Raw genomic sequence first — 22,289 nt, forward strand, 5'->3', positions numbered from 1 at the left:
GGACCAGTGCTGCTGGTTTACTGGAATAGTAATATATGTAGGCAGTATATTGTACAGCACGTTAGGACAGTAGAGCAGAGTGTCAAGACACACTTCTATACAAGCGTGTGTTTTGGTTGGTAATACCGCACTGCAGGTTTTTAGAAGTAAATTGAACCGGTCACCAGGAATGTGATTTTTAATTGGTGACAGGTTCCCATAACTTATACTGATTTTTAAAATGCCTTTGTCAGCATTCTGAATCATTTCAGTGGGTTATATAAGTTTAATTCACATTACCTTGTTCTCTGCCAGCAGAGTGTGAGGAGCCCCAGGGTGGGGCAGCTGCTGTGTCTCCTCATTCTTCTTCTCCTCCACACCATCCCCCTCCCTCCCCTGCCAGCTTAATGCACATGACAGGAAGAGGGAAGGGGTGAGGGAGTTGGATGTGTGGATGAGAGGAGACTGACACAGGCTGCAGCTGCCCCTCACCCGGGGACTTGCCACATGCTGCTGGCAGGGAGCCAGGTAATGTGAATTAAACTTATGTAAAGTACCAAAATGATTCAGAATGCTAACAAAGCATGGTGAGAGATTTCCTTTAAATATTTGCTTTCTTACACTCCTAGGAAAAAAACCCTCACACTATATATGCATTGCATAGTTTTGTCATAGGAAAAGTTTGCGGTATGAGAAGTCACCACATCTGTAATGCACTGCTCTGTATGTTTGCAGTTACCACCAATGCTGTGTGGCTTCATTAAACCTGCAGTGGTGAACACCATCCAAACTCATGCCTTTATGCTCTGGCCTACCCCCAGGAATCTCTGCTTGTCTCCAGCATCTTTGTGTTGTCTTCCAGACGTTTACACCAAACAAACAGAGATCCAATCGCGTAGATGCAAGAATTAACCTGTTCACACCCACGTATGGAACTTCCATTATTTTCCCTTGCTAAAATGACAACAATGGGAAATGCTATGGGGAAAAAATGACAAGTGCTCACCTATCCTGAAGGATAATCTTTCAGGTGTAATGGAATTGGGTAACTGCGCACCTTTCTGAGTTGTGCTGCTGGAACTGCCGTTTCTAACATCTCGCACTTGCCACTGCCGCAGAGGTTTTTTTTCTTCTATTTTATTGTACGTTTTGCACTTCATCGGGTAATCCTGAAAGGATCTCCAGGAAGATGCAAAACGCACTTCTATCATATTATATACCAGTGATAGTAATTCAAAGAACCTCTTTGCCAGCCCCAAGGGAAGTCCTAACTTTTTACATTGGATTTCCACCATGGAACCACTTCTGCGATTAATAATGGATGTTTAACAGATGTGTTACATGTCTATTGTGCCACTTCCATTACCCGAGATAAAATAGCACTACAGATTACGTCCAACTTTCCTTTCATATAATGGAAGCAAAAACAGGAGTGATGCAATCTAACGCTCACATACAGCAATGAAGAAAAACCGCTTCCAGAGTAGCCAAACACATTGTAAGCAGTTGTGTAAAGGTTTTTTGCATCTTCTTACACTTACAGCAATGAAGAAACACGCTGCCAAATGCATACGTTCTGACGCATCCAAAGCGCCACATGTGAACACACCCTCACAGAAGCCATTAGATGTCCATTGATAAATGGTCATTTTAATGGATCTCTTAAGAGTTCCATAATTATCATTTTGGTAACGGAAGATAATGGTGGAAGTCCAAACGCAGGTGTGAACTGGGCCATGGCCTACTTGCACAGGAATGTCTGTTAATCTAGCACACGTCTACATTCCCTTCTATGGGCTGTGGATTCCATGGCCCTGTGCATGAGCCCACGGCCCAAGATGTAAAACACAGGGCAGGTCCTATTCCTGTTTGTGCAGCCTTTCATTATTCACGTACCTGCATAGGACATGTGCATGGAGCCTTTCTTGTACCTTTCCATCTCGCACATCACTTCACTATAGGAATAGTCAGTTTAGGAGGAACATTCAGAGGGTTACATGAATTGGATGCAGCAATAGTTACCATGCTGAGGGGCTCATAAACACAAAATATATAAGTTCTTCATTTTTGTAATAGTGTATTATGTACAGAACTAGAAGAATCCCGAGTTCTCCTTGGACTTTGCATAATCCTTTTTTTAAATATATATATCCGACTTCTTTGTTCTGTTCTGTCCACGATATTTATATAAATGCCCACCAATTGTGACCTGCTTATTATCAAGAATCCTCTTATCCTACTAAATATAAAAGCTCAGTGTATGCTCATTTTGAAGAGAAACCTATTTAGAACTGGAAATCAGATGCTGTAAGTCTGCATTGTGTGAATGTGTAAGGCCGTGCAGTGTCCCATCTGACTCCAGACGTCATAGTGATATAATGCAAGGAGTCCCTTCTTCCCTGCAAATGGCAGCACTGACACTGTAATCATGGTTGGCCGGGCGTCATATCCCCTCCCACCAACTACTAGTGTCTTTACTCATGTAAAGGTGAAAAATCCTTAAAGAAAACCTGTCTATGTTATAGAGCAAAGGAAATAAAAAATGCATTTTATATTAAATCTTAAACCCGCCAAAACATGTGACTTCTGTCATTTCTGTTCAATGTCCACAGGGATTCTGCAGTGTGTGTCCTGTCTATTTATCCAGGTTGTTGGGGAAAAAAATTCAGTAGAAATTGTAATTATTTATTGATATGTCAGCTCTATGGCTGCAGAAGGGACCCTTTGGAGATGTTTTAGAGTTGGACAAATGTGTTGTAGGACTTGACTCTTCTGTGGCCCTTGTAGATAACTATTATTTTCTATGTTAATAAAGCTTTGTCATAAGACACTTTTGTAATCATTTGAAAAAAATAAATTAGTGGTTTTATTTGTCCTAGTTTTAGTCTAGTACAATAGAATTGGTGAAATGTGTTTTCCTTATGAAATTCACCACAGTATAACATTGGATTACAGAGTACATTTTCAATTTAAATTTTAACCCCCTATCTCCGAACTTGATTTCCACCTTCAATTTTTTTTTCATCAATGTCTTCTACAATTTATTGTGGAACCTTAATATCCTTTTCTCTGGGTTAATTCGCATACAGCGAAACCAAATTGATAGTTTTTTTTTTTTTTTAAATGACCTACATTTTTCATTGCTTAACAGAAACTTTTGCAATTTTTTTGGTCAATGTGGCGGTGTGAGGGTAAATTTTTTTGAGTAAAGACCCCAGGAGTGAAGTAAGTTTTATATACATATAGGAATGAAAGTGCCGTACAGGACTATACAGCATTTAATCACAATATAGATCAGTCCCTGAGTCAAGCAGGCTTCCCTCAATTCATTAAAGGGACAATGCTCCATATAGTGTCATTACTATCCACTTTGCACTGTAACACCATCTTACCAGTAATGTTTCTGCGCCATGTATATATATACAAATATATATTTTAGACTGAAATATGTTTCCTTATTTGACCAGCAATTATCCGTAATATTTTTCAAGCATTCTGCATGTGCGTAGCACTATAAACTATCCCTATCTAACGACTGACACCTAATTCTCACTGATCTTTATCTTTTACAAAAGATGTAGCATCAGAATATAGAGCATGTTACTAAAGCTCATATCTTTATCAGATAAGGTATCTGGATCTATTGTATGTAGTTAGAACATTCATGTTTCTTCAAAGAGTATGTTATGAATAGACCCTGATGGATGGGTGCATGAGGGTATTTCCTGTACATTATACTGGGGCCTTCTATGTAAGATAATGTCCCATTGTTATAGTGTGGCTTCTCCTATTCCTGTTCCCGACACAACAGGACACAAATATAACCATGAATAACACAGTGGGCTTTACGTGTTTCTGTGGAAAGGAAAAATATGAAGAAATTATAACCATATTTGCCACATATCATCCACATGCACACAGCTTCTGGGGGGTCTTAAACATAATGAATTACATAGCCTAAACAATTCCTTAGTTTACAAAAGTAGAGCATGCTGTGGGTTTCATGTGTGTTAAAATCGTACAAAATTTGGGGGTTTGCAACAGGTATTTCAGTTTGATATATCTAATAACAGTAATATTTCAAGATTGAAATGAGGTTTATTGTACTTACAGAAAATGTGCAATATGCATTAAAACAAAATTTGACAGGTGCTAAAGTATGGGTACCCTTGTCATTCGCTAGATTTGAATACTCCTAACTACTTTTTACTGAAGCACTAAATTGGTTTGGTAACCTCATTAAGCTTTGAGCTTCATAGCCTAGTATATCCAATCATGAGAAAAGGTACTTAAGGCGGCCACTTGCAAGTTGTTCTCCTATGTGAATCTCCTCTGAGGAGGCTTCATGGGCTCCTCAAAACAACTCCCAAATCATCTGAAAACAAAGGTTGTTCAGTGGAAAGATACAAACAGTTGTCTCAGAGATTTAACCTGTCAGTTTCCACTGTGAGGAACATAGTAAGGAAATGGAAGACCACAGGGACAGTTCTTGTTAAGCCCAGAAGTAGCAGGCCAAGAAAACTATCAGAAAGGCAGAAGAAGAATGGTGAGTGAAGGACAATCCACAGACCACCTCCAAAGACCTGCAGCATTATGTCACTGTGCATCGGTCAACAATACAGCGCACTTTGCACAAGGAGAAGCTGTATGGGAGAGTGATGCGAAAGAAGCCGATTCTGCAACACGCCACAAACAGAGTCGTCTGAGGTATTTCAAAAGCTCATATGGACAAGCCAGTTTCATTTTGGATAAAGGTCCTGTGGACTGATGAAACAAAGATTGAGTTGTTTGGTCATACGTAAAGGCGTTATGCATGGCGGCCAAAAAACATAGCATTCCAAGAAAAACACTTGCTACCCACTGTAACATTTGGTGGCTGTGTGGCCAATGCCGGCACCGGGAAACTTGTTAAAGTTGAGGGTTGCATGGATTCTTCTCGGTATCAGCAGATTCTTGAGAATAACGTTCAAGAATCAGTGGCGAAGTTGAAGTTACGCCAGGGATGGATACTTCAGCAAGACAATGATCCAAAACACCGCTCCAAATCTACCCAGGCATTCATGCAGAGGAACAATTACAATGTTCTGGAATGACCATCCCAGTCCTCAGACCTGAATATCATTGAATATCTGTGGGATGATTTGAAGCCGCTGTCCATGCTCGGCGACCATCAAACATATCTGAACTGGAATTGTTTTGTAAAGAGCAATGGTCAAAATACCTTCATCCAGGATCTCATTAGAAGCTACAGGAAGCGACTAGAGGCTGTTATTTTAGCAAAAGGAGGATCTACTAAATATTAATGTCACTTTTCTGTTGAGGTGCCCATACTTTTACACCTGTCAATTTTTGTTTTAATACATATTGCACATTTTCTGTACAATGAACCTAATTTCAATCCTGAAATATTACCGTGTCCATCAGTTATTAGATAAATTAAACAAATAACTTGCAAAATACCAAAAATAAATAAGATTAATAGGGTTCCCAAACTTTTTCATATGACTGTAATTGTAATGTGCTGTTGCTCCTGTGTGATGTTGTGTTATAACTTGGTTTTTTATGTACAGATAATAGCCAATAGAAATCTATTAAATGTTCTGCACCACTTTCTTAAAGGGGTATTCCCACGAAGACAAGTTTCTTGTAAGTATTTTGGATAACAAAATAACACTTTCTCTAATTCACTGTTATTAACAAAAATATAGCATTTTACAGATATAAGTCCAACCTATCAGTCCTGGTGTACACAATCTGTTTTCCCTGGATATGAACGTAAATCTTCTGACTATGGTGGCAGATTCCCTCTAGCTTATCTTGCATTGCAGACAGCACTACAGCCACAGGCACTTCCTGGTTCAGTGTTTCTAGCAGCTTGGATCCCAGGGGAGGCGGTGATGTAGCAATACCGACTGTGTTATAATGAATAGGCAAGGTAGCAAAGCTGAGCGAGTTATTGTGTCTTATATCCATCTGATGACTCTAGTCTGTCTCATCTCTCTTTTTTTCTATGTGTCAGATACTAGTAGACTGTTCAGAAGCTAAAGTGTAGATAAACCCTGGACCCTTATAATCTAACCACATTGTCAGCACAGAGAACTAGAGGAATCATGAAGTGTCTACTTAGAGAGACACTAATAAAACTGAGTAAAATTGTAAGGGGTCAAAAATCACCTTTATTGTGTAAACATCACTAGGGGATCAAAATTTCTTTCATGGGCAAACACATTTAATATGTAAAGCCCCTGGTTCAGAAATCTGCCATTTCATAGACAGGGATATCTGGCTGATGAGCTCATTTGCATACAGCCCTTCATCCCGTTGGTAGATGTCCTTTAAACATCCCAGCTGAATAAAAAAAAGGTGAATGCTTTGAAAAATTCAAGTTTACTGATTTAAGAGTTATTTACAAATTAAAGAGGTCTCCAATGCAGCACAATATGTGGTATTACATATGAAATAAACTATGACACACCCAGGTTTTGTATGTTGGGAATACTTATATCTTTATCGTTGTATAAAATACCTCATTTTACATGGAAATGGCAAACATGCAGAAAAAGGCAAATAAACAATATAAGGAATGACTAAATTCTCAAGGGTTTTATTCCAGATCACACAGAGAGGAAAGCCATCAACTGATAGCACTATGTCTGATCATATATGGACAGATTACAGGACTCCATCTGTCACGGAACTATGACAAATAAAAGGCACATTCTGCTATTTTTATAAAAACCTCTGTGCAATATTACTTCTTACGTCAACAAATCTCTATGGTTCCGAAAGCAATAGCCCCAACTATGTGGTCTGGGCATGTTACACGTGCTTTTGTGGTTAGGGTAAAGGAATCTGAAACCAGTGCTGGAATCTCAGCTGCCCTATAAAGGATGCATTAAAAATAACACGCACATTGTATTATTATAAAATCGTTGTCTAACAGGATCATCTGCCAGACAATGTTCTTACTATAAAGGTTTGAAGAAAGAAGGGGGAATACAGAGAGAAATAGCGCTACCTAGTGCCAGATTATCCTTGGTTGGTCGGAGGTGCTCATATAGGTGAGAGATGTACTCGCCTGAATACAGGCACAACACTGGTGTGGGCAGATGTAGTGAGTAACCGGTGCCGCGTCCCCACCCTTACCCAGGGGTTGGATATAGAGGGTGTGTACAAGGAGGGTGGGTCACTGGTTGTAACTCCCCAAGTGGGAAAGAGAGAGGTCTAGAGGGCGCTGGTACTCGAAAGTAGGGATTTCTTTATTCAGAAAGGATATTGACATTGCGTTTCTCACTATGCAAAGTGCTTCCTCAGGTCTATTACAATAAAAGTAAAATAAAAGAAAGAAAATCAATAGATAAATCGAGGGGTGGATGATGGTAATTAAAAATACATTATATGTACACATATGTGCGTCTATGCCTTATATGCCATAACTGATATAAAGAATACGTGTTGTTCTATCTATAAATGAACAAATTATTCGGGAACAGTTTTTAGGGATAGGTGGTAAATAAATAATTAAAAATGATTTAGGAAGGATCAGCACATGAGATAGATTTATAAATAAACAAATAGTTAATTCATTACATGATTACATGAATTAATGAATTAACTATTTGTTTATTTATAAATCTATCTCATGTGCTGATCCTTCCTAAATCATTTTTAATTATTTATTTACCACCTATCCCTACAAACTTCCCAAATATTTCATTCATATATAGATAGAACAACACATTCTTTTATGGCATATAAGGCACAGATAGACATATGTGTATATATACTTTAATTTTAATTATCATCATCCCCCCTCGATTTATCTATTTATTTATCCATTGATGTTATTTTTTTTTTACTTCTGTATTGTAATAGACCTGATGAAGCACTTTGCATAGTGTGAAACGCGATGTCAATATCCTTTCCAAATAAAGAAATCCCTATTTTTGAGTATCAGCACCCTCTAGACGTCTCTTTTTCCCACTTGGGGACAACCAGTAACCCACAATCCTGTCCACTTAGACAATGTTCTTGGTGAAGGAGGTCAGTGACTTGGAGCCCCATGATCATGACAAATGATGAAAGTGTAGTGTAGTTGCCGTTTTGAATTGTCAAAAACCTTGACACGCATGTAAAACAGCCAGATCATCAGTAATCTAGTACAGAAAATCCCTGGGATCTACAGGCTGCCACTTACTACTCAGATCAAAGGGTCTAGTAAACACATTTAGTACACACTCCAAAGGGTAAGATGAAACATGACCACATTAAACTCCATACATATTGTTAAAGGCACACACACACACACACACACACACACACACACACACACATACATATATATGGTTAATCGAGCTTATGTCCTCTCCCTGGTACATATCATTTCACTATTAACACATACTCTAACCAGTTTTCAATGCAACATCATCAAAAGTGGTCTTTGGCACTTGGCAAATGTCAGTGCCCTTCTTCGTGTCTGGCCATGGCACTGGTAGAGTTGGGATTCCTGGGTATGGTAATATTGGTTTCAGTTTTCTTAGGTTTAAACTTGAGATATTAGCAAATAAAAGAGACTGAAGAGAAAATCCCCATAAAGAACTGACCCCTAAATGTAGAGAAGAGCCCACAATCCAGCGCTGCAGAGGGCACAGCTGGGATGGCAAGTAGTTGTCTTCAAGTGAAAATGTGCACAACATTTAAATAAAATTCAAGTAAAATACAATAAAAAAAATAAAATAGTGCACTCCAGGTCCTGCACAGCCATTCATTTATGAGCAGTGGGGTTCTGGATGCTGAGCCCACCACAAACTGTTAAATGGAGGCAGAAAAACTTATCAGAGCACCGTGCCCCTTTGGTTCTCCCGTGAGAGGGCAGTGTCTAGGGCCAAGCAGAGCACTTCTACCCCATCATTGTGATCATCTGTAGGTGTCTGATCTCCACCATTTAAAAGTTATAACATTTCACAAAAACATGGCAGAGGTTTAATTTTCTTTTCTATATATAAATGATAGTATGTAAGAGATGTGATTTTGGGATGAGACCATTATCTAATCCACTGCTGTAAGTCAAGTAGCAGTTTATAGAAGTGGTAATGGTAAGTCAGGGAATACCAATGACTGAATATATAACAGTAAGTATAGTGGGGGTGCGAGACGACTTCTCACTCGTCCTCCTTCTTTATGGAGTCTTCACTCTTCAGGTCTGATGACTCCTCTGACTTTTGCCTTTGTATTCTTGACCTTGCAGATTCTTTAATAAAAAAAAAAAAAAAAGACAAATACATCTAGTCAGTCATATTATTAACACTGGATAAAGTGACTTTATTAATGGAATAATAAAAAGGACACGTGGAGGTTACATGTCTATTATTGAGAGAGAAACTAAACTACACAAGCCACTGTACACCCAGAAATTAATGCAGTGCTCTAGGATTTTAATAAAAGAGGTTTAATATGGTCCAAGGAATATAATGTGTAAAGTGACAGTGGTCATACCATCACTTTGTCATGCTCACTGGACTCGCCCTCTAGTAGGGGTCTAGGTAGGCTGTATTTGCAGATTACATTGGTGACATATTTGATCAAGATGTGATCAATCTACAATCTGGCGCTGCTGTCGGAGGGTAATACACACGACTGTTATTGATGGCAGTAACTTGTGAGGTTCCCCATGGGGGATATGTATACAGAATATGAGGAATTATTACACTATATACTGTGTAGCGTGGAAAAATGGAAGTTTACTGTAAATGCAAAATTCAACTTAGATAAAATCATCTGGAAAGTTCTGTAGAAGTGTATAGTTTACATGTCTCTGATCTTCTCTAATTGTAATATTTTTGTCTGGGGATGAGACACTTGACATTACAAGCTAGTGAGCGGCAGTATGGTCCCGCTTAGGCAGCTATGACATGCAGGAAATGAATAAACTAAAAAAAAGGAAGTCCAATTGTGAAATTCTTTTTACTTTTACTGTCTCCTTTCAGTTCTTGTTTTATATAATTTTATGTCTCATAGCCAACTTCCTGGTCATCGGCTCATTGCTTTTACAGTGCAAACACTATGAAATAAATCCCCTGATCATTACAGTGGTAATAATGTGTGATCGGATGTAGGCCTCAGCCGTGACAACCAAGAAGTCCAAGTCTTGAGAAAATGAGGATTACTCATACTGAGCCCAGAAGTACAGAGATATGACATTGACACTGACACTGACTTATGAGCTTATCCAACCTATGGCAATACAAGCAATTACAAGCAACTCCAAATTTAGTCATCAAAATAAAAGGAAAAATATATTTGACACCAATTAAAAATTCCTGGTAGTTACACACAGGCACAGCACTACTGCACACTCATACATAAACAGCTCTGCTACATCCATCCATCCATTCATTCACCCACGGCTCTGCTACATCCATTTATCTAGACACATCTAGTCGCAGCCTTAGATAACTTTTCTTCCCATCCTGTGGCTCCATCCCAAACGGTAGCATGAAAAGGTTCAAGGAATTAACAGCGATGAAGAATATTATCAGTCACATGACATCTCTCTAAGGTCTTGCAGTTATTACTCATGTCAAGGAGGGAGAGAACTGTGCCGAGACCATACTCTCAGAGATTGGGTGAATCGCTGACGTAGCATTTCACCCAATCTCCAGCACGGTGGCCAGGAGGGTCTGGGGTGTGCTCATCCTCATGACTTTGGACTGTAAGGCATACTTTTTAGTGAGAAAAAGTTTTGCTAAAAACTCCAAAGATTTTTTTTGGAAGCAACGCACATCAAATCTGCAGGAATAATTGACACGATAGGAAACACTTACTCATCTCCTCAAGCTTCTGTTGGAATTTTGATTCTGAAGATAGAGTTTTGCTGAAAAAAAGAACAAGTCAAATATTAGGGAAGAGGTCTAAGATACAGCAGCAATAAGGGAAAGCTGTAACAATATGACAAATACACCTGCGTCTTATCAGTGGGTACAGACATTTATAGCTACAGTGACAGAGGTGTGCTGTTTACTTACTTAAGAGTCATATCCCTTTAATATAAGGGTGTGTGTACTGGATACTACTATGGCAGCTTTATTATTAACCTTACAGAACATGTCACACTTCATTAAGATACAGTGATTGGATACAATGTCACTTATTCTGGGAAGTAATATAGTGAATTAGAGGTTACAATGATGAAGATGAAAATCCCTTATATGGAATCACATAGAACCAAATGGTTCTATGGGTAGGTTGAAGACCTACCCATAGAATAGGTTCTTAATGTAGATAATCAAATTTCCAATTTACAGAAGCATTTCCCTAAAACTTCTTTACATTATACTTGGAGGGTAATATGAATTGCCCATGGCAGCAAGTAAATCTGGATTTGATGATACAGATCATCATAATATAAAATAAATCTCCTGTCTCATACCTTCCGTCTGCTTCATCATGGCCATCAAAACGAAGCTTCTTGAGTGGTTTGGGGGCAGCGCCATCTGCATGTCTCTTTATGGGCCGCTCGGTGCTGCTCACCATCTGATTGATTTTCTGAAACTTTTCCGATACCTGAAAGACAACAAAAATACTTTGTATCATTCACCAATTTGAGCAATAATCTGTGAAACACTGATCTAGTGCTCTACAAGTGTAATGGGTGCATTAAATATGAAAGGAAGGTAATACTTTTATGCCATCATGGATGTTATTGGAGTTCTGCACCAGGAATACATGAAGCAATGAGAAGTATATTAATAACAATAAAGAAATCACTGAATCAAATGTGCTTCAAGTTTACAAAGCATACGAAAAAAACCCTCCAAAAATCACATGACTGAATATTATCTGTCCATAAACTGTATCAAAGTGAAATATAGAAAACTGAGCACTTACCCCAAATGATTCTCCAATGGACACCAAGATTCTAAGAGCAATGGTAGAAATATTAATACTTTACACGTATAGATAAAGAGGAGGATAGACACTGTTAACATTAGCATCATTGCTTCTATTACTGAACAAAATATTATAACATGCCACACTATTCTAAGCATCCAAAACCTATGGACACCTGATGTACGTGAGACAATTGCCTAAGGAGAGGTAAAGTATTGCTAAAGTATTTCATTATCTACAGGCCACGCCACGTATTTGCTACTATGTCTATCTGATGCTTGTAGATGATGACATTACAGACATTATCCTACCCCTTTAAACAATGTTGTATGCTAAACATTGACGGGAGTTGTACTGGAGGGAAAAATGTCTATGTTCATTGTTTGCGATTCACCTCAATAGCCATAAGAGAAACGAGACACAAGACATTTATGGTGCTGCTTCTATAAGAAAGAAGCCAGATGATTCTAAACATGGACAACCCATTCAGGGTAATATCCAAATCAACCAAAGCTTTGTATTAAAGGTGAAGTCTTAGATCCTCTGAATCATGGATAGGACATTTCACCATCTCCGCACCTTTCAATCCTTTAACATATGCCGCTACACTGATTCGAACTAAAGTTGGAATTTTTTTCCGCAATGTTTCCAATTAATGTGTGCCAATTATTTCCAAAGGAAAGGTCATAACAAATTAAGCTAATTAGGCTATGTACTGTCAGGTGGTCGGACCTGGGCTGGAGTGGACAGCCTGGCACTATCCAGCTGACACCAGAGAGCCTAAAACAGGTGCTGGAGAACAAATTCCTACTGCACCAGAATCCTTGGGGTGATGGATGTTGGACAGTGGATACTTCTACATGTTGTATTACGTCATTTTGATTTTCTTTAAAAAAAAAAAAAAACATCCCGATAAGAAAAGCAATAGTATTCACATTGGGTGCTTATAGAAATGAATTTCCCTGTGTGTTATCCATTGAATATCACGTGGACAAAAGCAACATTTGTGAAAAGGAGGTGAAAGAGCCGCGCATAAAATTAACAATAGACTAGAGATAAACTGTATGAGACAATGATGTAACATGGGGTGGGACTCTGGATTTCCTGTCACTAATACTACTGAACAACATAAGACAAGGGCACTTATTCTTCCAGCTCAAGCTCTCACAAATATAAAGTAGCCAGATGACAAATATCTAAGAACAGCTTATATATTCATATCTATGTATCGAACCTTGTTCTAGGAGTGAGTTTTGATGGTGAAAGCAATCCATCAGACGACTTGTATGGACTTCTTAAAGGGGAAACATAAATGTTATTTCCCCCAGGAATTTTTAATGGGGAATTTGGAAATCTGTAGGGACTTTTTGGGATTTGAGGAATTGGCGATAAAGTTGGAGGCTGAAATAAAAAGTAGAAGAAAAAGAAAATGTTAGCTGAACAATAGCAAATATCAGACTGTAATATATTATCACAATCCAATACCCCATTGTGATCTTACCCTTGGTGATGCATATTGTAAAATATTGCTTTTCAGCTTCTGCATGAAGACCAGGTTATAGAAGACTATGATAGAGTCGTGCTGCCCTTCACGGATCAATACATGCTTAAAGGTCTGCAAAAAGGAAAAAGGTAATTAATTTAAGTGAATTTTTGTAAAGGAAATAGCAAAGATATAAGATAATGGTGGTGATTCCCCCATTCTTTGCAAATAATGGACTTTTCAGGTAGTAAGGAAGTAAAAGGAAGTGTTGTGCTTCTGTTCTATGTTATCTATTTTTTTTGTAAATAGGGTCTTTTACTGAAGGTGTGGTCACATGAACCGCTAGCGCTGCATTTACATGGGGTGGGCCTGAGCCGAAACGTGTATGTGTTTCTATGGAAACGCAAGCGATCAGTAATCAGAACCCACTAAAACAATGCAAGACACCGGGTTCCGTTTACCGATTGCATACGTTTCCATAGAAATGCATACGTGATCGGGCCGAGACCCGTCCCCGTACCCTAGTGCAGCACTTGTAGCGGTACACGTGGCCGCACCCTAAGCATTTCCTTTATGTAATGTAATCAGAACAAGGAACACAGCACTTGCAAGGTGTGAAGTTTCCATTAATATAACATTGAGAGCAATAAATAATGCCCAAGACACAAGCATGGGCAGGAATAGGCCATGCTCTAAGTTTTGGGCAGGCGGACCACACATGATATGGAAATCGTTGCCATGTGTTTGAGCTCATAGAAAAGAATTTTCTGTGCTCCATCCTCTGAATCAACAGATTCAGCAACAGCAGATGGACAGAACCAATGTTCACGTGGACTATGCACGCAAATAACTTCATTGAAATAAATTAAAGGGGTTTTACAGCTAAAATAGTCCATATAATACATCCTTATTATCAGATTGTTGGGGTCCAAATCTCATTGTTGCTGGTTATGTGCATCACATCCCTGGATGTGCTAGGTGTCGAACCCAAAACAATCCTGTGAGGATGTCTATCCTTAGAATACAGCATCAATTTCATTTACAGCTGTAGCTGCATTGAGTCACTTACCTCTTGGTTAGTGTTTGTTAGCTGCTTGTATGCAGTTACGATAGTCTTAAACCTGAGATCAATGTTTTTAGCTTTACAAATTCCATACATGGAGCACATCATAATCTTAAAAGAAAGAAAAAAGTAAGATATTGGATTATGGCAAATAACTTGTGAAAGATTTTGTAACATGGCATCCTGAAAATATCTGAAAAAGGACCATCAGCAAAAATTAAAATTTCCTATGTGCAATATCATGGTACGTCGCTTGTCGGTCTGCCTCTCATCTGCTCTTCTTTTGCCGTCTATCTCTACATGAGATCTTCAATTTTTTTTCTTCTGTAATTGAATATGTTTGTGTAACCAACACCAAAGGTCTCCATTTATTTCCAGCCCACTGAACACCACTAAGTTGCATAGTATCCATAAACAAACATTTCTATTGTAGGCAAGAGAGTAGAGGGAAGACAAAAGTTGTAATTTTCTCTCACATGGCGAGGGCTTCTCTATTTTAGCATTTATCCTGATACCTACTGCTTGAATGATGCTTAAAGGCGTTGTCTGGGTTCCAAAAATTTTCATATAAGCCTTTGGGGGTATAAAAATAACAGCTCCCACTCAGCTGCGGTATCGGCCTCTGTTTGTATACAGAGTGTGGCGGTGATGTGGGGTGGACAGCAGGATGTCTGCTACAGTAGCAGTTGCCGGCTATAGCAGGCGCGCACTATGAGAGTCATAAATATACCACTGGATAGCTAACACGTATCAGAAATTTTCTGAAATAGTAGTTTGTATAAACTTGAATAGATATTACATTGAACTGAACAAAAAGACTGTTGAGCTATAAATGTTTTGTTTATTACCATATATACTCGCGTATAAGCCTACTTTTTCAACACAAAATTTATGCTCAAAACCCCTAACTCGGCTTACACTCGAGTAAACTAAAAAAAATAAAGTCAAAACTCGCCTTTCTGACGTCACCCGTAGGTCCTCTTCTGTCTGAGACAGAAGAGGACCCACGGGGGACATCAAAAGGTGAGTACAGTGTTATTTTTTTTTCCTACTACAGGGGATGGCCAGGCTGTAAGCTACAGGGGCTGGCCAGGCTGTAAGCTACAGGGGCTGGCCAGGCTGTAAGCTACAGGGGCTGGCCAGGCTGTAAGCTACAGGGGCTGGCCAGGCTGTAAGCTACAGGGGCTGGCCAGGCTGTAAGCTACAGGGGCTGGCCAGGCTGTAAGCTACAGGGGCTGGCCAGGCTGTAAGCTACAGGGGCTGGCCAGGCTGTAAGCTACAGGGGCTGGCCAGGCTGGAAGGGAGAATTTATACTGGGAGGCTGTGACCAATACATTTTCCACCCTCGGCTTATACTCGAGTCAATAGGTTTTCCCAGTTTTTTTGTGTTGAAATTAGGGGTCTCGGCTTATACTCGGGTCGGCTTATACTCAAGCATATACGGTACATAGTATATTCTCCTCAAAAGACTAGACGGACAAGAGTAGTCATTACCTGGTCTAAGTGACGGTCCTTCATCAGTTCATATTCATGTTGTAATGTGTGCTGGAAAAGTGTCCAGATGATCTGCTCGAGCTCTGGATGGTCAGATAGGAGACTGTTGCATAGGCTCTGTAGTCGGAGGTATGCCAGGCGGTACACTAAACAACACAATATAAAATGTAAATCAGACGGAGCTAAGCAGATTATATATAGTGTCCTATCTGCAGGCAGCATGTTATAGAGCAGGAGGAGCTGAGCAGATTGTACATAGTGTCCTATCTGCAGGCAGCATGTTATAGAGCAGGAGGAGCTGAGCAGATTGTACATAATGTCCTATCTGCAGGCAGCATGTTATAGAGCAGGAGGAGCTGAGCAGATTGTACATAGTGTCCTATCTGCAGGCAGCATGTTATAGAGCAGGAGGAGCTAAGCAGATTGTACATAGTGTCCTATCTGCAGGAAGCATGTTATAGAGCAGGAGGAGCTGAGCAGATTGTACATAATGTCCTATCTGCAGGCAGCATGTTATAGAGCAGGAGGAGCTGAGCAGATTGTACATAATGTCCTATCTGCAGGCAGCATGTTATAGAGCAGGAGGAGCTGAGCAGATTGTACATAGTGTCCTATCTGCAGGTAGCATGTTATAGAGCAGGAGGAGCTGAGCAGATTGTACATAATGTCCTATCTGCAGGCAGCATGTTATAGAGCAGGAGGAGCTGAGCAGATTGTACATAATGTCCTATCTGCAGGCAGCATGTTATAGAGCAGGAGGAGCTGAGCAGATTGTACATAATGTGCTATCTGCAGGCAGCATGTTATAGAGCAGGAGGAGCTGAGCAGATTGTACATAATGTGCTATCTGCAGGCAGCATGTTATAGAGCAGGAGGAGCTGAGCAGATTGTACATAATGTGATAATTGTACATAACTGAGATAATATTCAATATAACTTGTATTTTATACACTTCAACCTCTGATCTTTGTATGTCTTACAATGTCATGGGGGTGGTCTTATTGTTGATCCAGAGCCCTCCATGTTTTAGTGTGTATGGAGAGATAGGTCCCAATTACTATTAGGACCATCTGCATGCATAGAATTAGCAGGCATATAAATGAGAAGAAAAGGGTAAATCATTTTAATTGAAGTCATGTGACATTAATCCACAAAACTTCCGTTATAAACAATCATTAAGGCAACATTTCAAGATTATAACTTGAGCAATTCTCCAAGCGAGAAATAACCAAAACATAAGAATCGGTCTCAAAGCTAATATCTGGCAATACATTGTTTCACACAACTTTTATGAATAAGGCAGAGCTCTGTCATGTTATATGCTGGTTAATGTATTTATACATTTTACATATACAGGCAATCCCCGTGTTACGTACAAAATAGGGTCCGGAGGTTTGTTCTTAAGTTGAATTTATATGTAAGTCGAAACTGTATATTTTATAATTGTAGATCCAGACAAAAAAAAACTTTGGCCCCAGTGACAATTGGAGTTTAAACATTTTTTGCTGTAATGGGACCAAGGATTATCAATAAATCTTCATTACAGACACCTTACAGTTGATTATTGCAATCTGGGACTATAGCAAAGCATCCAGAGAGCTTCACCAGAGGTCAGAGGGGTCTGTCTGTAACTAGGGGTTGTCTTTAAGTCGGGTGTCCTTAAGTAGGGGACCGCCTGTACAGGTAATAATAATTATTATTTATATAGTGCCAACATATTCAGCAGCGCTGCACAGAGCTTGCCAAATCAGTCTGTAAAAGATGTATCAGTATTTACGCATCAAAGGGGCATTTATCCTGCACTGGCAAATGTTGTGATGTTAACCCCGCCCCTCCCGATACATCTAGAGGCTCCAGCCTCCTAATATATCCGCCTTTGTCCTGCCAAGGCTGGAAGCGTATTATAACCCGTGCCAGTTCTCTTTAGAGCACAAGCACAGACCTTTCACGTTCTGTTCTGATAAGTTTGTTACCTTTTTTATAGAAAACAGAAAGTGAGGTAGATCTTTGCTGGGGTTGGGAGGTAGGTGGGCCCTGACCATTTGTAATGGGTGCGCTAGGTGCCGGACACTTGTGCAGATTTCTGGAAGGTGAGAGGTACCTGAGAGAATGAAAACAAATATTAATACATCATTGTATTTAGCCTTCAAAGAAAACATACTAGCAATTAACATAACAAAAATGTCGATTAACATGGGCAGATGAATAAAGGACTGATCATAGACTAAAGAGGACCTGTCACCTCTAGAGTAAGCAGCTCCTAGTGCTACAGTATATGCCGCAGTGTTACACTGCCAGCGTTATTGGAAACAATTGAAAATGCTGGACTGCGGTTGGGTGTATTCATGAGAGGGCGTGATTGGGGGTGGTCACTGCCACGTGAAGTTCGGTAGTCACCCCCGGCTTACGGAGTAGGAGGAGTGGTCCGGGGGAGAGGCAGCGCCTACGAATGAATATGTCCGAACGCTTACAGCGCAGTCCGGCATTTTCAATTGTACAGTGCTGCATTGTTTGTTAGCGTTATCAGAGGTTACCGATAATGCTAGCAGTGTAACACTGCGGCATATACTGTAGCACTAGGAGCTGCTTACTTTAGTAAGCAGTTCCTAGTGCAGTTTTTAGAGGTGACAGTTCCTCTTTAAAGGAATCTGACACCAGGTTTTAGCTCACTAAACTACCAGCCCCCTCAGGTAGGGTATGAAATGTCCTTCCTAAATTCCCTCTTTTAAGTAAAATATCCCCAAAGTCAGGCAAATATGTTTCTTCACATCACACTTTTCACATCAGATAAGTCAAGTTTAGTTGTTGCAGGGGGGGGGTGTCACTGCAGAATACCCTTCTGTATCTTCTGTTTTGTATTACCAAACATGCTTTTTGTGTCATATTAAAGATACAGATTTCACCTTTCAGATAACATAAGACTTATGGCTTTTTGAGCTACAGAAGTGGAAATACAGACAGATAAAGACATAGTGGGAAATGTGAGCTGCAGTTAAAGATCCAGTTCCAGACAAATTTCTAACTGCCTGTATGTCCAGTTCTGTTGATCACAGAGCTGTAAGCTGAAACTGATAAGATGAGATTTTTATATTTAATATGACACAAAAACATGTTTTAGTGCCATAAACAAAAGGTACAACCTACAACCACTAAACTTGGTTTAGTTGAGTCATATTTGTTCGTTTTTTCTATAGGTAAATGGATGAGATTTCCCATAAAAAAGAGGGAATTCTAGAAAGGACAATACTAGTCCCCTCAGGTAGGGGATGAAGTTTAATCTGGTGACAGGTTCCCTTCATTACTGTAACTCCAACAATACATTTTATCCTATAATGTTATAAAGGGCCAGATCTGCCAATAAATAACATCCCTAACACCAGGTCAGAATTATTGCCACCAAATATTTATTAATATTTAATGGAAACCATCACCATGATTTATCTACCAGAACTATGTGTTGTAGGGCTGTGCCCACTCATGTCACCTATGCCTTTGTTTTTATTGTCCAGCTGCATCTTCAATGCCAAAACTTTACCTTCGAAATATTCAAATGAGACTGAAGTGCTTTTAGGGGGAATATTTGAGACAGAGATTATTCCACAAATTGCTAAATCCAAGAGTGATGTAGCTGAAGGAGAGCTGAATGAGAGAAGGTGCTAGGCAGCGATATTGTAGCAAGGGGCATTGTTATTGCTGTGGAGCCGGAGCCCTGAGGAAATTTGGGAACATCCCAACGCACTTTAGTTTCATTTGCATATTTCTAAAAGTAATGTTTTGGTATGTATGGAGAAGTTGGAATGTAAAACCAAAGTCTGGGTGGCATGTGTGGGCAGAGCTCCACATAACATGATAGTAATTGTGGGTAAGTAAATTGTGGTGACTGTTTCCGATTAATGTGCACTTACAGATGTGCTGCAGCCAGCATGTGACTGCTGCGGCCAATCAAGGCTTAACAGCTGTATGCAGCCCGGCCTGTATATGGCATCTGACCTCTGTCACTGATAGGCTAAAGTGGTACCATGCATGTGGGACTTAAGGCCTTGTATCGCATGGGGATAAAAAGGGTTAAAGGGGTTTTCCCACAAAGACAAGTTAGGCCCTATTTACGGGCCTATTTTCTTGCTGATCAGTGGGGGTCTCAGTGCTGAGAACCCCGCAGACGGCTCCTGTGGATAGGCCCCAACTTGTCTTCGTGGGAAAAAAAGCACTTCTTGGTTCTGAACGGAAGTAAAATTTTACATGATTTACAGTCGTTTTCCAGTAAAAACTAATTCTTCGTAAAGGGCCCTTGAAGGAGACCAATAAAATGTACAGCAGTCACTTACCTGTTGCACTGGAATTGCTTTGTGTCCCCCAAAACACTAGGAGAAGCCAATTAACAAATCAGCGGTTGAGGGTGTATCATGGGTCCAATTACTGATTGGTCGAGTGGCTTCTGGTAGTGTTTTCTATGGTCTTTGCAAACACATAGAAGGGTCAACTGCAGAAAGAACTGATAAAGTTGATATCAAAGCAAAGGGATAAAAGCAAGTACCGTATTTTTTGGACTACAAGGCGCACCGGATTATAAGGCACACCATCAATAAATGCCTGCTAAGACGTCTAGGTTCATATATAAGGCGCACCGGATTATAAGGCGCACTTGATTATAAGGATGAATGACCAGCAGGTGGCAGACTTCGGCACAGTTCAAGGCAGCTGTTGTCTGTTAGTACAGTTCAATTATAAGGCGCACTGGATTATAAGGCACACCTCTGATTTCTAAAGGATTTTTTGTGCGCCTTATAGTCCGAAAAATACAGTAGCTATTTTTCCTTTCAGTGGCCATCCTTACGGCCTATTTATCTTACTAAAAAAAAAAATTACTATAATATATATTTTCTACTTACAAGTCAGCGGCAGTAGGATTGTGTTGTGGCGGCTGCTGTAATGTGCTTGATGTTTCCGGGTGATCTGCTCCCTCCCGCTCTCTACTTTGTCGGATCAAATCATAGAGAGGAGAATTCTAGAAGATAAAAAGAAGGAAACATTACGATAAGAATATCCCAATAAATGTTTTTAAATAATAATACAAATTTATAATAGTTGTAGATTAGGTAAAGTCCGGATTATGAAAATATATTGTGGTAATGGAAATGCTGGTCTGTAGTCACTGATTTGCACAATGCCCCAAAGTCTTTATGTGTTTTCTATTCAACAAACTAAATCCACACTGGATAAGCTCAAATCTACATGCATAACAATACAAAGCACAAAAAAACCTTAAACATTTCAGATAACATCTCTTAATGTGATATGTATTTTTGGTTTAGAAATAAAGTCATCAGATTTTATAAGAGTTATAGCCACGGGATATTATTTAATGAACATAAACTGATCAAATAAAGAAAAAAAAAGGCAGCTGACTAATGTCCGGTTCTCATTTGGGTATAAAGTACATAGAAGAAATCTGATAACAGCGGCTCTTAAATGGGAACATGTTTCCAGTCAATGAAAGGTCACACAAGGAACCTTGTGTTATACTAAATTTATGATGGAAACCTTCAGATGAGTTCAAAGTAGAGTAAGCCAGATAGAAACAAGAAAATCATTAAGCCTGACCTGCTGAGAGGTGGGAAGATGTTGGCACTTGTAAAGGAACATAAGTAAGACCTTTCCATGTTTACTCAGAGGTAGATTAAGTCCTGATTGGGTCATTTATGATGTTATTCACACTGATCTGTATTTACAGTAACTCAGTTGCCATAGATGAGCTCATTGTAAATACAATCAAATATCTATGGTTGACTTGTTCACTTTCTCTAAAAGAGAAACACCCGGGGAGGCTTGGCAGCCGGCATACACATGAGATCTGTCAGCTAAGCATTCTCCATAACACAAATACTTATTTCAGAGGGGAAAGGGATTGGAGCCAACCCCAGGCACTTCTATGGGGACGCCAAAATGTAAGAAACTCTGGCGCATCAGCCTGAAAGAAGATAGCCAAAATAAAAGACAACCTCCAACATGAAACACATATCAAATTTAGTGTAACAACCTCAAATCATGTACTGTGTGTCACCTTATACCTTACGCACTCCATTAGCACAGCAGAGCCTTATACGGCCAGGCATGGGGGAGGTTGTATGTCCAGGCCGAGTTTATTTAAGCTTTTTCCAATCCCATATAAATATAAATGGGGAATGTGTTTTAAATCGTTACGGTAAAATAAGAAACTGCTTTGAGGTGTAAAACTCTTTATTACCATGTAAAACACATGACATTAGACATAAGACAATACATTAACAACGTTGTTTGAGGAATTCTCCATAAGTAATACTGAAATGACCTGTTACTTATTTCTCAAGAGGAATGGTGCCCCAGCTCCACATGACAACTGCA

The 22,289-nt window shown here is 39.5% G+C and overlaps 1 protein-coding gene across 2 annotated transcripts in view; it reads right to left on the reverse strand.

The window, feature by feature from the left end:
- Nucleotides 1-9,039: 9,039 nt before the first annotated feature.
- Nucleotides 9,040-22,289, reverse strand: part of RB1 (RB transcriptional corepressor 1) — a 90,844-nt gene continuing 77,594 nt past the window's right edge. For both annotated transcript variants that reach the window (XM_072135211.1, XM_072135210.1), the window contains 10 exons: nucleotides 20,798-20,913; nucleotides 17,882-18,009; nucleotides 15,909-16,054; nucleotides 14,421-14,525; nucleotides 13,370-13,483; nucleotides 13,103-13,269; nucleotides 11,866-11,896; nucleotides 11,408-11,541; nucleotides 10,803-10,852; nucleotides 9,040-9,229 (listed from right to left, as the gene is read on the reverse strand). In XM_072135211.1, coding sequence (XP_071991312.1) covers nucleotides 9,141-9,229; nucleotides 10,803-10,852; nucleotides 11,408-11,541; nucleotides 11,866-11,896; nucleotides 13,103-13,269; nucleotides 13,370-13,483; nucleotides 14,421-14,525; nucleotides 15,909-16,054; nucleotides 17,882-18,009; nucleotides 20,798-20,913 — 1,080 coding nt within the window. In that variant the 3' untranslated portion in view covers nucleotides 9,040-9,140. The remainder of the gene's footprint in view (nucleotides 9,230-10,802; nucleotides 10,853-11,407; nucleotides 11,542-11,865; nucleotides 11,897-13,102; nucleotides 13,270-13,369; nucleotides 13,484-14,420; nucleotides 14,526-15,908; nucleotides 16,055-17,881; nucleotides 18,010-20,797; nucleotides 20,914-22,289) is intronic.

Source organism: Engystomops pustulosus, chromosome 2 (assembly GCF_040894005.1).
Source record: "Engystomops pustulosus chromosome 2, aEngPut4.maternal, whole genome shotgun sequence".
Classification (NCBI taxonomy): domain Eukaryota; kingdom Metazoa; phylum Chordata; class Amphibia; order Anura; family Leptodactylidae; genus Engystomops; species Engystomops pustulosus.